The sequence below is a fragment of the Hippoglossus stenolepis genome, chromosome 23 (genome assembly GCF_022539355.2).
Source record: "Hippoglossus stenolepis isolate QCI-W04-F060 chromosome 23, HSTE1.2, whole genome shotgun sequence".
Classification (NCBI taxonomy): domain Eukaryota; kingdom Metazoa; phylum Chordata; class Actinopteri; order Pleuronectiformes; family Pleuronectidae; genus Hippoglossus; species Hippoglossus stenolepis.
In genome coordinates, this window is record NC_061505.1 from 1262759 (window position 1) to 1276950 (window position 14192).

The 14192-nt window shown below is 43.4% G+C and overlaps 2 protein-coding genes across 3 annotated transcripts in view; both read left to right on the forward strand.

The window, feature by feature from the left end:
* The first annotated feature begins 1970 nt into the window (after nucleotides 1-1970).
* Nucleotides 1971-10395, forward strand: si:cabz01007794.1 (integumentary mucin C.1). The gene is made up of 7 exons (XM_047338964.1): nucleotides 1971-2302; nucleotides 2338-3008; nucleotides 8152-8346; nucleotides 8477-8572; nucleotides 9097-9241; nucleotides 9391-9576; nucleotides 9680-10395. The coding sequence occupies exons 2-7, from the start codon at nucleotides 2421-2423 to the stop codon at nucleotides 9721-9723; spliced, it is 1254 nt and encodes a 417-aa protein (XP_047194920.1). The 5' UTR covers nucleotides 1971-2302; nucleotides 2338-2420; the 3' UTR covers nucleotides 9724-10395.
* A 3509-nt stretch (nucleotides 10396-13904) lies between these two features.
* The window catches only part of arhgef40 (Rho guanine nucleotide exchange factor (GEF) 40), a 29955-nt gene continuing 29667 nt past the window's right edge, over nucleotides 13905-14192 (forward strand). For both annotated transcript variants that reach the window (XM_035148651.2, XM_035148652.2), the window contains exon 1: nucleotides 13905-14143. In XM_035148651.2, the coding sequence (XP_035004542.1) occupies nucleotides 14141-14143 (3 nt within the window). In that variant the 5' untranslated portion in view covers nucleotides 13905-14140. The remainder of the gene's footprint in view (nucleotides 14144-14192) is intronic.

A 14192-nucleotide genomic window follows, 5' to 3' on the forward strand; every position in this document is an offset into this window, starting at 1 on the left:
TCCTTGCCGAGACACTAAAACACTTCCATCAGTCATATTTTGAGAGAATCGTCCCGGAGGACGCTGTGTACAGTAAAACTCTTCTATCTCATGTTACTCATGTTGGTCACAGGCATTGTGAGCCCTCAAGGAAGTAACGCATTTCACACAAAGCAGGTTAAATGAGAAGTGACGAGGCAAAATTCACAGATAGTCTCCTTCACACACGCCCTGAATTCTTCACCACACCTTCTGGAAACATCATGTGTGATGTCAGGAGTTTTGGTCGTCTCCTTTCTCCTCCCAAGTTTAAATAGTGACACCCAGTGAACAGGTGTCACATCTCACTGGGAGCCAGTTAGGGACACCAGGACTCCACCTAAAAGCCACACTTGAGAATAACTTGCTTCACCCTTCATTCGGACTCATAACAGGAAAATCTAAAGGTAAGTTATATTATTTATATTCTTAAAATGACTTATGTTGGAATACTACACGTAATCAACGGAATATAGGTTTATCTTCAAGTTACGTCAAGTGATTAGTAATAATTTCCGTTTAAAATGTTTTCTTTTGTACTTTCTAAAACTCAAATTCTGTTATTTTGCTTGTTTGAACCAATTATGAACAGCAACTATTAATTCCCAAAATATGATATAGTATTTTCATAGCATAAAGTGACACATATATAAAGCCTATAATTCATAATTGTGCCTAATATCTTAAATTCTAATTTATATTGTAAAATTATTGGTTTACATATTTTTTGTTTTTACTCCTTTTTTAGGTTTCTCTGAAATATTGTAATGTCTCGACTTGAGATAATAAATGATGGGACTACAAATAAAATGGAGTTATTCAATTTTATAAAATTGGGTTAACATTTTCAAATAGTTTACTATGATATACTTTAAAGTAAATGTAACTGAAGATCGTAGACTGTAGTAACACCTGAAACGATCTCTGTTACCACACAAACGTGAGGTTTAGGTGAAACGCTACAACTGAATGAACGGGGGGGAAACATGCTGAGAGCTGCCCAACTGTTTGTAGAGAAAGATACTGGCCAAGTTTCCCAGATACGAAGGAATATCAGAGTCTCAGAATTATTTACACTTCACCCTAATTGAAGATAAGGTTGAGTAGCCGGGTTGAATTGACTGTGGTTTATATGTTTTCCCACAGTCAAGCCGAGGGCGCTGAGATAAAGGCTGTTTGTAGCCAGTCGTCAGTTCTGCGTTGGTCCGAATCGTTGAGAAAGAGACATTCTAAACTACGCATGCCGCAAAAACGTTTATGTGCGGGAAAAAAAATAACTTAAAGTTATTTAAAGTAGCCTTAAATGAATAAGACCTAGCTGAACGTATTTAAGACGTAGTACATAGTATTAAAAAAAATGTAAGACTTTTTAAGGCCTAAAATTCAGATCCTATTGATATAATTCTGTGGTTTTTTTTAAAAACTTCTACTCATACATTACAGATATCCTTTTTGAAATGAAGTGTCAAATTATGTCCATATACTTTTTTGGTAAGCCCAGTTTCACCTTCAGGAGTCTCCGATCGGCCGTCACTTTATATTTGAAATTCTGACATGTGGGTGGGTGGGGGGGCAGGCGGGCAAACAAACAAACATCGACGTGATAAGGACTGCCTTTGAAGTAGTTTGCCTCGTGATCCAGCAGAGGGCGCTCACTAGCAGCATGACGTATAGCACGCCAGTAATGTTACGTGGTTTTGCCACAAAATTTGAGAAAGCTAGCAAGTGGTGAAGGGCCAAATTGTGTGTCATGCCAAATTTGTTCTAACTTGTGTTTTTAAGTTAAACAGCCCTAGTTTCTGAAGGCTGGTGTAACATGTACTGATACCACAAGGGGGAAATATTGACGACAAATGAAAACAAAATACAAATCCCGATGTTTTGTGTTTTATTTTTATAGCTATTGTACCACCACAGCGCCCCCTAACTAAATTATATCCTTCCTACTCTAGACATGGACAACAGACTGGTGCTCACTGTCCTCTTTGTGACTCTGTCCTGGATGTCAGGGACCACCAACTCGACCACAACAAGCACGGTGCCAAACAGCACGACGACAAACAGCATGACCACGGCGCCAAACAGCACGACGACAAACAGCATGACGACAGACAGCATGGCGTCAAACAACATGGCGTCAAACAACATGACCACGGCGCCAATCAGCATGACGACAAACAGCATGACGTCAAACAACATGACCACGGCGCCAATCAGCATGACGTCAAACAACATGACGTCAAACAACATGACCACGGCGCCAATCAGCATGACGACAAACAGCATGCCACGGCGCCAATCAGCATGACGACAAACAACATGACGTCAAACAACATGACGGCGCCAATCAGCATGACGACAAACAGCATGACGTCAAACAACATGACCACGCGCCAAACAGCATGACGACAAACAGCATGACGATCAAACAACATGACCACGGCGCCAATCAGCATGACGACAAACAGCATGACGTCAAACAACATGACGTCAAACAACATGACCACGGCGCCAATCAGCACGACGACAAACAGCATGACGTCAAACAACATGACCATGGCCCCAAACAGCATGACGTCAAACAACATGACCACGGCGCCAAACAGCATGACGACAAACAGCATGACGACAAACAACATGACCTGGCGCCAAACAGCACGACGTCAAACAACATGACCACGGCGCCAATCAGCATGACGACAAACAGCATGGCGTCAAACAGCATGACGTCAAACAACATGACCACGGCGCCAAACAGCATGACGACAAACAACATGACCACAAACAACATGACGACAAACAACATGACCACGCCGCCAAACAGCATGACGACAAACAGCATGACAACAAACAACATGACCACGGCGCAAAACAGCACGACGACAAACAAAATGACGACAGCACCAGCAACTGCAACCGCAACAGCAACAGCAGTAGCCACAACAACCAATACAACCCTGATTACCAACACCACAGTGATCGTTCTTGAGGTGAGTGATGTCAAAAAACTCAAATCTGAGCAGAACTGAGTAATGGAACACAATCTGAAAGTCACTTTTATTGATGGCGTAGAAGTCCTGTCACATGACTCAAATTTGAGTTAGACATGAGTAGGGTTGCAAAGGGGCGGAAAATTTCCGGTAAATTTCCGAAAACTTTCCGCAAATTAAACGCTGAGCAATAAAAACGTCATTCAAAACTCTATTTTAAAGATGTATGGAATGCATTGAATTTCAACCCTGCACTGTGCATTTCTCCATCACATGCGCAGTGCATTCTTCCCTGCGCAGTGCATTCTTCCCTGCGCAGTGCATTCTTCCCTGCGCAGTGCATTCTTCCCTGCGCAGTGCATTCTTCCCTGCGCAGTGCATTCTTCCCTGCGCAGTGCATTCTTCCCTGCGCAGTGCATTCTTCCCTGCGCAGTGCATTCTTCCATGCGCAGTGCATTCTTCCATCACATGCACAGATAATTCCCAGCATCCTGCACACTACAGCAAGGCTATTTAGGCCACACTACTGCATTAGCCCAAGGACTAGTCAGGTAAGTTTTGATGAAATTACTGGGGAAAATATATTACAAGCTTTTTTCTCATCTTATTCTACAGAACAATGCCACGTGCACTATCCTGTGTGGAGACATTTCACCCCAGCCAATGTAGAAGGAAAGGATGTGTACATTTGCAAATACTGTGCAAAGACCTATGTTAATAATGCCACAAAGATGCAGAAGCATATAGTGCCCAAAGTTTCCTCAGGGCTCAAATCAGCTTATGACAAAACAAAATGTTTATATTTATGTCTGTATATGACAAGGTAAATACAGTTAGTATAAATTACCCACAAAATATCCAGTTTATTCCCATTAATTCCCATGGAAAGTTTCCAACTTTGAATATTCCCGGAATTCTGCAACCCTAGACATGAGTCATTCATTGATAAAAAAAAAAGAGTTAAACTCATGACTTTACTTGGACTTTAGCACTTTGATGTCTTTTTTAACATTGCTATGGACAAACATTGAAACGTATGTTATACACAGCACAAGCCGCAGAACATGACGGCAAACAGCATGATGACAAACATGGCAGCGCGCCGCTGACATGATGACAAACATGACGACGCCGCGCGTACGACGACATGCGACACAGCATGATGACAAACAAATGACGACAAACATGCGCGCGCACAGCATGATGACAAACAACATGACGACAAACATGACGACGCCGCCGCACAGCATGATGACAAACATGACGACGCCGCCGCACAGCATGACGACAAACAACATGACGACAAACATGACGACGCCGCCGCACAGCATGACGACAAACAACGTCACGATGCGCGCCTGACGCCAGCGACAAACAGCATGACGACAAACAACGGCAGCGATGCCGCCTGACGCATGCGACAAACAGCATGACAAACATGCGACGCCGCCGCGCAGCATGACGACAAACATGACAGCGCCACGCTGCAGCGCGATGACAATCGACACACAAACATGACGACGCCGCCGCACAGCATGATGACAAACAACATGACGACAAACATGGCAGCGCGCCGCACAGCATGATGAAAATGACGCCCGCGCGGCGCAGCGACAAACAACATGACGACAAACAGCATGACAAACATGGCATGCCGCGCACGGCATGACGACAAACAACATGCGATACGCGCTGCGACGCAGCGCCGACAGCATGACGACAAACAACATGACGATGCCGCGCTGACATGACGACAAACAGCATGACAAACGCGTGATGCCGCCGCCTGGCATGACGACAAACAACATGACGATGCCGCCGCTGACCTGACGACAAACAGCATGACGACAAACAACATGACGATGCCGCCGCACAACATGACGACAAACAGCATGACGACAAACAACATGACGATGCGCCCGCAAAGAGCGACAAACAACACGATGCCGCCGCTGACATGCGACAAACAGCATGACGACAAACAACATGACGATGCCGCCGCACAACATGACGACAAACAGCATGATGACAAACATGACGATGCCGCCGCACAGCATGACGACAAACAACATGACGATGCCGCCGCACAACATGACGACAAACAGCATGACAAACATGACGATGCCCCGCACGCCAGCGACGACAACCATGGCGATGCCGCCTGACGCGCAAACAGCAAGCGACAAACAACATGACGATGCCGCCGCTGACGCGGCAACAAACAGCATGACAAACGACGATGCCGCCGCACGGCGCGAAAACAACATGACGATGCCGCTGCAACACGACGACAAACAGCATGACGACAAACAACATGACGACGCCGCATGACGACAAACAGCATGACGACAAACAACATGCGATGCCGCTGACAGCATGCGACAAACAACATGACGATGCCGCTGGCCGCATGACGACAAACAGCATGACGACAAACAACGCGACGATACGCGGCGACATGCGACAAACAGCATGATGACAAACATGACGGCGCCGCCGCGCGGCGACAAACAACATGGCGATGCCGCCGCTGACGCCATGCGACAAACAGCATGACAAACAATGATGCCGCCGGCATGACGACAAACAACATGACGATGCCGCCTGACATGACGACAAACAGCATGACGACAAACAACATGCGATGCGCCGCACCTGACGCAGCGACAAACAGCATGACAAACATGACGATGCCGCCGCACAGCATGACGACAAACAACATACGATGCCGCCGCCCTGACATGACGACAAACAGCATGACGACAAACAGCATGACGACAAACAACATGACGATGCCGCCGCACAACATGACGACAAACAGCATGACGACAAACAACATGACGCTGCCGCACAACATGACGACAAACAGCATGACGACAAACAACATGATGCCGCTGCTGGTGACAAACAGCATGACGACAAACAAATGCGATGCGCCGCGGCGCATGACGACAAACAACATGGCGATGCCGCGCTGGCATGACGACAAACAGCACGACAAATGACGTGGCTCACCGCACAACATGACGACAAACAGCATGATGACAAACATGACGATGCCGCCGCACAGCGTCACGACAAACAGCATGACGACAAACAACATTCGATGCCGCGCCTGACATGACGACAAACAGCATGACGACAAACAGCATGACGACAAACAGCATGACGACAAACAACATGACGACAAACAGCATGACGACAAACAGCACGACGATGCCGCCGCACAACATGACGACAAACAGCATGACGACAAACAACATGACGATGCCGCCGCACAACATGACGACAAACAGCATGATGACAAACATGCCAAACCGCCGCTGACCATGACGACAAACAACATGACGATGCCGCTGACGCTGACGCCAACAACGCTGACAAACAACATGACGATGCTGCCGCACAACATGACGCGAGCGACAAACAGCATGACGACAAACAGCATGACGACAAACAACATGACGACAAACAGCATGACGACAAACAGCACAACGATGCCGCCGCACAACATGACGACAAACAGCATGACGACGGCGCCAAACAGCATGACGACAAACAGCATGACGACAAACAGCATGACGACAAACAGCACGACGACAAACAACATGACCACGGCGCCAAACAGCACGACAAACAACATGATGACAAACAGCATGACGACAAACAACACGACAACAAACAACATGACCACGGCACCAAACAGCATGACGACAAACAGCATGACCACGGCGCCAAACAACATGACGACAAACAGCATGATGACAAACATGACGATGCCGCGGCGCCAGCGACAAACAACATGACGACAAACAGCATGACGACAAACAACATGACCACGGCGCCAAACAGCATGACGCCAAACAGCATGACGACAAACAGCATGACGACAAACAACACGACGACAAACAACATGACCACGGCGCCAAACAGCATGACGACAAACAGCATGACGACAAACAGCATGACAACAAACAGCATGACGACAAACAACATGACCACGGCGCCAAACAGCATGACGACAAACAGCATGACGACAAACAGCATGACAACAAACAGCATGACGACAGCACCAGCAACTGCAACAACAACAGCAGTAGCCACAACAACCAATACAACACTGATTACCAACACCACAGTGATCGTTCTTGAAGTGAGCAGAACTGAGCAATGGAACACAATCTGAAAGTCACTTTTATTGAGTTAGACATGAGTCATTAATTGATAAAAAAAAAAAAAGTTAAACTCGTGACTTTACTTGGACTTTAGCACTTTGATGTCTTTTTTAACATTGCTATGGACAAACATTGAAACCTATGTTATACACAGCACAAGCAGGGATGGGGGTGCACCTGGCAGAGCACACCAGCACATTATCACATTCAGACTGGGTTTGAACGATATGCATAGTTTAGGCTGCAAAGACAAGCTGCACAGGTATCAGATACCGGATGAACCAGATGGACCAGATGGACCAGATGCGACATATGCGTGTGTTTCTATAAGCCTGGGAGCTACGCTTGCATGCTTCTCCCGTTTTCAAGACATATGACTGATGAAATACATCGTGATTCGCTGAAATACTCGCGGGAAAGTCGAAGTACATTGTCGGAAATGTAGCTTGTTTATTTCTTAGCACTCTTAGTCTGCAAACAAGTTTTTAAAGTTGCAATTCAGACAATGGCTGACGATCTAAGTGAAGGGAGTGATAACGAAGCAGATTACAGCAGCGTTTCATGAAGGAAAACAACGATGAAATTAACACTGAAGATTCAGATCGAAATGATGTTCCCGCTGACTTACTGACCAAGGCTCAGTCGGTAAGAGATGTGTTTGAGGAGGAGGAAGAAGGGAAGGTTCTCTGAGTTTAATGATTTAAAGACACGTTTAACGATGATTTTTAACGAAATCCCAAGGTTTAAGCTATCACGTGTTTTCATGTCATGTCTCTATCTACTTCAGAGGCTGAGAAATTAAAGTTTCTGTAAACATTGGTGATTCTTCCAGCTCTTCAGAAAACACTCCGGTTTGATGACATACCAATATAATAAGGGTTAGGGTTAGGGTCAATGTCTGACCTCTGACGTTGAACCATTTCAAAGTGCACATACTCCCACTCACATGTTTTTCCTCCCCGTTGCAGATGCCTGTTAACCGGACCGGATGTGGGATCCAACAGCTCTGTGGGTCTGAGCCCTCTGACTGTGACCCCTCACAATCATCATCATCGTGTTTCTTCGTTTCTGCCAAACAGACGAACGGTCAGAACTTTGAGTTTTCCATGTCAGGGGAGTCAAGTGGCTACGTCGCTTCCACGGTGTCAGCTGATGCCACAGTGGTACGTCGTTTCTATCACTCGTTCACAGATTAAAGTTCCATCAAGTCCAACCCTGAACCAATCATGTAGTTTGTTTCGAGTCATCGGTGTAAACAGGTACAATGAACTGTTTTGTGGTTTTGCTCCACAGGGAGATAACGACAGAACCTACATCTGTGCAAACAAAAATGGCAAGGTGAAATTCTTCAGCGCTCTCCTCGACAACGACAAGCTGACACTGACAGAGGTGAGTTCCACTTGCCCAGAAGCAGTGGTGGAGCCGAGTGAGGATATACTATATGTCTACACTTCACTGGAATCTTCTTGTGGTTCTGCAAGTAAAATACTGACTTAACAGTTAATGGCTAATAATCCAAATCTCTATTGAGAAAATGAGATACATCAGTTGGCCAATAGAATCATACGGAGCTTTCAGAAATGTCGGTATCAGCATTTGTGTCTTGGGATTAAAAGATGTCTGTTTGTGTTTCAGTTTGTCTGTAAAAACATTTTCTTACTTCAAGGAATATTTAGTGTTTTAGAGTGTTTTCTTTTTATTCATACTTATCTTTAATAAAGTTAATAAAAGTGTAAAGTATCAAGTAACAATTTGTCGTAAGGGTTTGATAATGACATCTTTGGTAACATTGCCAATTCTTTTGAACGTATCAGATAATTTATAGGCCCCCAAAAATCGATATCAGTTGGCTTCTAGTCGCAATAGTACAAGTATGATCTTTGTCATCTGATCAAATTGCCTTTGCTCTGCAGCTGCCTGTGAACTCGGTGAAGGGCCGAGTCAGTGAAAATCGAATCCAGTGCACGTTTGTTGCCACTTTGGACCTGTCGACCACAAGAGCAGCAGCATCAACATTAAACGCCGCACTGTCAGTCTCCACCGGTACTTTTGACAGCGGTAAGCTAACACATTAAAGATATACATTTACAACACACAGTCAACTAAGAGCCACTCTCACAGAGACTACACCACATCATATATTCATATTTGACCCCACGTTCTGATCACATGTCCCTGACCTGTCTGTCTTTTGCTTGTTCGCTCAGATACTGAATCTTTTGGAGACCCCAACACCAGATTTCAGAGCGGAGTTGTAAACCTGAGCGATGCTAATGCTACCGTCTCTAATGTGCTTCCCAACATGGCCACGACCACCACCACCACCACCACCACCACCACCACCACCACCACGACTGCACACGCCACCACATTCCAGCAATCACTGATGCAAGGTAAGAATAAGAGATAACACGGATGATCATGTAGAATCTCACTCAGATAAAGTTTGTACAATGACTAAAAGCTGTTTTTCTGTTCTCCCATCCTCCTCTTTAGTTCTGCTTATCTCTGTGGGCGTATTCACTATGGCCACGGTGTGAAGAACACAAAACCTTCATGATTCAAGACAAGAAAAAACATAACTACTCAATCTAAATATTGCATTTACTGTACACAGTACATCCCACATTATAGGGATCATGCTGAATTTAAAATCCACTCACTGGAGGTGCAGGTAGGAGTGATGGTGGGCGGTCAGTCTTCTGACTGCTTTCAGGTCTGTTGTAGAATCTGAAAGAAATAAGAGAATACATGTTGAAGTTTTCAATTAAAGGTTATGTGTAATATATTTTGTCTTGGAACCATAGGACTGCAGGATTTCTGTCCTATACTGAATAGCAGTCAAATACCCTGAGACACACACCCCCCCCCGGACAACCACTGTGGGTATCAAATAGTTTTATTTCTTTGTTATTGATGTTCTCTGTCTTCGTCACACACTATGATGCTAGAAATGGCTGAAATATGCATTTGTGCAACTTTCTATTGTAACCATGTGTACATGATACAATAATGTTTTCAAAATGAAGCCTTCAGCGGCTGATGTGTGTGTGTGTGTGTGTGCGTGTGCAATAGCGAACGCAAATGAGCCGTTGCACATTAAGAATGCCAGATACGATACCAAATGCTGTTGAAAATTATTTTGCACTTTGCATTATGTAACGATGGAGTTTTTAATTGACATTTTTCATTAAAGTTATATTTAAAACAAGGGTCTGATTGTACCGACATTGTTGACAGGTGGAACGGCAGTTATCTCTTTTGAAACGATCATTTTTGATAACGTCCTGTGAACCAACTGTATTTACTAGTTTGGATTTAATGAGGCTTGGCTGATCACACACACACACACACACACACACACACCACACACACACACACACACACACACACACACACACACACACACACACACACACACACACGTCTTAGTATATAAACACAGTTTCAACACAAACTGAACATTACAACTAATTGGCCTGTATTACTGTTAGCTTTAAATTCTTCGTAAACTCGCAGCGGAGTGCTTGTAACCACGCTAACTGGTGGCTAGCCTAAAATCACGCACCACAACACAGTGGCCTAGCTAACGGTAGCTACGTTTAGCGGCTAACGTTCCATTTGAGTGATGCTCGTAGTTAGCACGGGTTTGCAGCTCAAAGGGACGTTCAGATTAAACCCGGGTTAAATCTGTTTGAGGGGGGGGAAGTTTGTTTGGACGTCAAGGTCGCACGTTTCTCACGTAACGTTGACGAGCTCGTCCTTTTCGCTACGTAACTTCCTCACGTCTCCTTAAACGTTGTTTCTGCAGAGAAACGCAAAAACAAACTCGTCTTCTGACACCTACCGGTGTTTTGTGCACATTTTCGGGAAAACTGCGCACGAATCCAACTTTTAAACAAATCCCGTGAGCGACAACACGCGACGAAGTTTCGACAGCTGAGTTTACCTCCAAACAAAGATGGCGACCGGAAGTGACATCACATCAGAACAACGCGCAAATCGTAATATTATTAAAGGTCATTAAATGATTTCATTAACTTTGTTCTATTAGAACTTTCAAAAGTACTAAAGTCATATTATTACCACAACAATATCGTAGCATTATGAGTTTAAAGTAATAATCTAATTAGAATAAAACATTAATATTTCTAGAAAAAAAGTCATAATAATACGAGAATGAAGTTGTAATATTATGACGTTATTTTCATGGTGTTACGGCTTCAGGGTGAAAATCTCAGAGAATAATGTGGATTAATTATCATCTTCAATATTTGTTCTGTAATTATCTGACTTGGACAGAAGAGGTTTGTGAACACGGAGTTTTTCAGCCTTTTCCCTTCATATTCAAGTTTAAACTAATAATGTTAAGTTGAAAAAGAGATTACGTCACTTTCATGATACTTCAGGGCAATGAGAGGAGATGTCTCACGCTCTTTGAAGACGTTTTAAACGCAGAACAAACAATATATTTGTTAATGCTACTCAACTTACAGGCTATAATCAGGTTTAACCCCCTTTACCTGTAAACATTTTAACACTTGATGTGACACTGTTTTATATACACGTGGACATATTGTTTTGCTGGATGTGTATAAATATATGCGTGTATGTCTTTTCTTTTGATTTATGTCTTTTACTTGGTTTTGGATGGATGAAAAATAAAAAAAAAACTAATCATGAAAAATCCTGGTAATTCTGTACCTGGCAGTACGGTGGACAACATCATGAGGTTTTGGGAAGTATTAGTCAAGTATAATTTACTTTGTCAATCTCTCTGGATACCCCACGCCTTGACGCCGGGATCTCTGAATAGTCTTTTGTATCCGTGAATTGTCTCGAGGCCCAAATCAAACTGGTCTGGTGGAGGATTTAAAACACAACCAATTAACACAATCACGAGGTTCCTCCCAGTAGGTGTGACACAATCCTGTCGTCCCAACTGTCAATATTGAGTGTGATGACTACACAGTCAAATAAACTAGTCAGGCGATGCAGTGTGTAAGAAGACACACACACACTGGGCTGGAAGGGGTTGGACGTTGTTCTTCTTGTCCTTCTTGTCTGTTGTCTTTGCCACATGCGTCGGTTTGATTCACTACTTTGTCTCAGCACTGAAACCATATACCCCTCGAGCGAACTTTGCAATATCTGTCAAACATTTCTGTTCTAATTCTAAACTATTTTACCTCAACAAATAAAATAAAATTCATATTTGACAGTTGATGGGCAGGTGTTCGTTGCCATACTCGTCACCCATCAGTGTTTTTAACGCTGCTGATAAAGTCGAAGCAATCAGATTAAATATAAGCAATATGTCATATACACAAATTCTGTGAGGAAATGTCACATCTGCATTTAAAGTTGTGTATTATTTACAGTACATATGATTCATAAATCTATTTGTATTTATATAGAACCTTTCGGGGATAGATATCACAAAGTGATTCACAATAAAAGATTAAAAAACTAATAAAAGAAAATACTAAACATTATCCGAGCGATTCCAATAGGAGGTAAATGTTTCACTTTATGTATTGTAGAGGTATTTATATCTAATGACTTATTGAAGAGTTCTCCTGGTATCAATTAGATCATTGGAGCCTTTTCCTTCACATTGTCATTATTGCAGTGTGCAACAGTAAACACAAGGTGGCGCTGTTGACTCACTGCAGAGAACGTTCACTCCCTCACGCGACCATGTAAACACAGACCATAAAGGTTAAATTTAGCGATTCCATAGCAACCAGTGTCTGTGGCACCATGACGGGCCAATAGAGCTTTAAAAGAAAGTGTGAGTCATGGAAACTCCAAACCATCAAATAAAAAGAAACAAAGGACAGAAAAGTAATATAGTACAAATGCTATACGTACATTTTTTTGTTTGTTGTAATTTTGTTGTTCAAGATAAGATTTTATATTAATGTTTTTAAAAATCAGTTTATTTCATTTCGTTCTTTTAAGTTAGATTTTATTTATTTTATTGGTTTAAATGTCCTTATATATTTGTTTGAATTTATTTCATTGTTTGTATTTTATTCCATTGTTTTCTTATTTTATTTCATAGATGTAAATGTTATTTCAAATGATTTTATTTTACATTTGACATTTGACACCTGGAGGAAACATGCTGACGAGTTGCATTGTGGGGAATGTAGTACTCAGACTTTTGGGAGCTTGAACCTCACGTGGCGACTGTAAAAGTTTGATTATCTTGATCAGTGTTGCACCAATTCTCAGCAATTCGTTTAACAATAAGCTTTATCAACATTTATTGAGACAATTAACAACGCACACAATGTTCTGGTGATCCACACTGCTGCAAACACACTATTTGTAAAATACAATATTAATATAATGTGTTGATTCCTGAGCAGAAATGATTATTTAGAGTTTGAAACGATTCTTTGCACCAAAATTGGCTAAATTTCGCACAGGATGAATTCTCTGCCTCTCACAGTAACTGGTTCCAGTCACTGGTTCCAGTCACTGGCACCAGTGATCGAATAATAAAACATCAGAGGGTTTGTTTACGCTGGGTGTGGCGTCACAGCTTTTTATTGTCTATTCATGGAGGCAGCTCAGGGGAAAAATGGAAAGTTTGAGCGCAGACTGTGGTGCTGTTGTTAGAGGAGAGGAGGAGGAGGAGGAGAGGGGAGGAAGGGGAGGAGAGGGGAGGAGAGGGGGGCGTGTGCGTGGGACTGGCGAGGAAAAATCAGAAACCCAGCTCCAGGACATTGAGGCTGGAGAGGAGAGGAGGATTGTGTTTACCCGCTGATAGTGAACGAGGGAGATCTGAGCCCAGAGAGGAGGAGAAGGAGGAGGAGGAGGAGGAGGTCATGGAGACTTTTCGACTGTAAGTGAAGGGGAGAAAGTTGTTCTTTTTGCGGAGGATGCGGAGAGGAAGCGATGCAGGAAAGGAGCTGAGGACTATGTTGGGAGTTCCTGACTGAAGTCATGGTAAGTCCCTACACAGGCCTATTCAAAAACACTCTGAGGTTTGTGCTTC

Coding starts and splice junctions, on each gene's coding strand:
- si:cabz01007794.1 (XM_047338964.1), top strand. CDS start 2,421: ATGACGACAAACAGCATGACGATCAAACAACATGACCACGGCGCCAAT. Junction 8,347..8,476: donor TGTCAGCTGATGCCACAGTG/GTACGTCGTTTC, acceptor TTTGCTCCACAG/GGAGATAACGACAGAACCTA. Junction 9,242..9,390: donor CACCGGTACTTTTGACAGCG/GTAAGCTAACAC, acceptor TTGTTCGCTCAG/ATACTGAATCTTTTGGAGAC.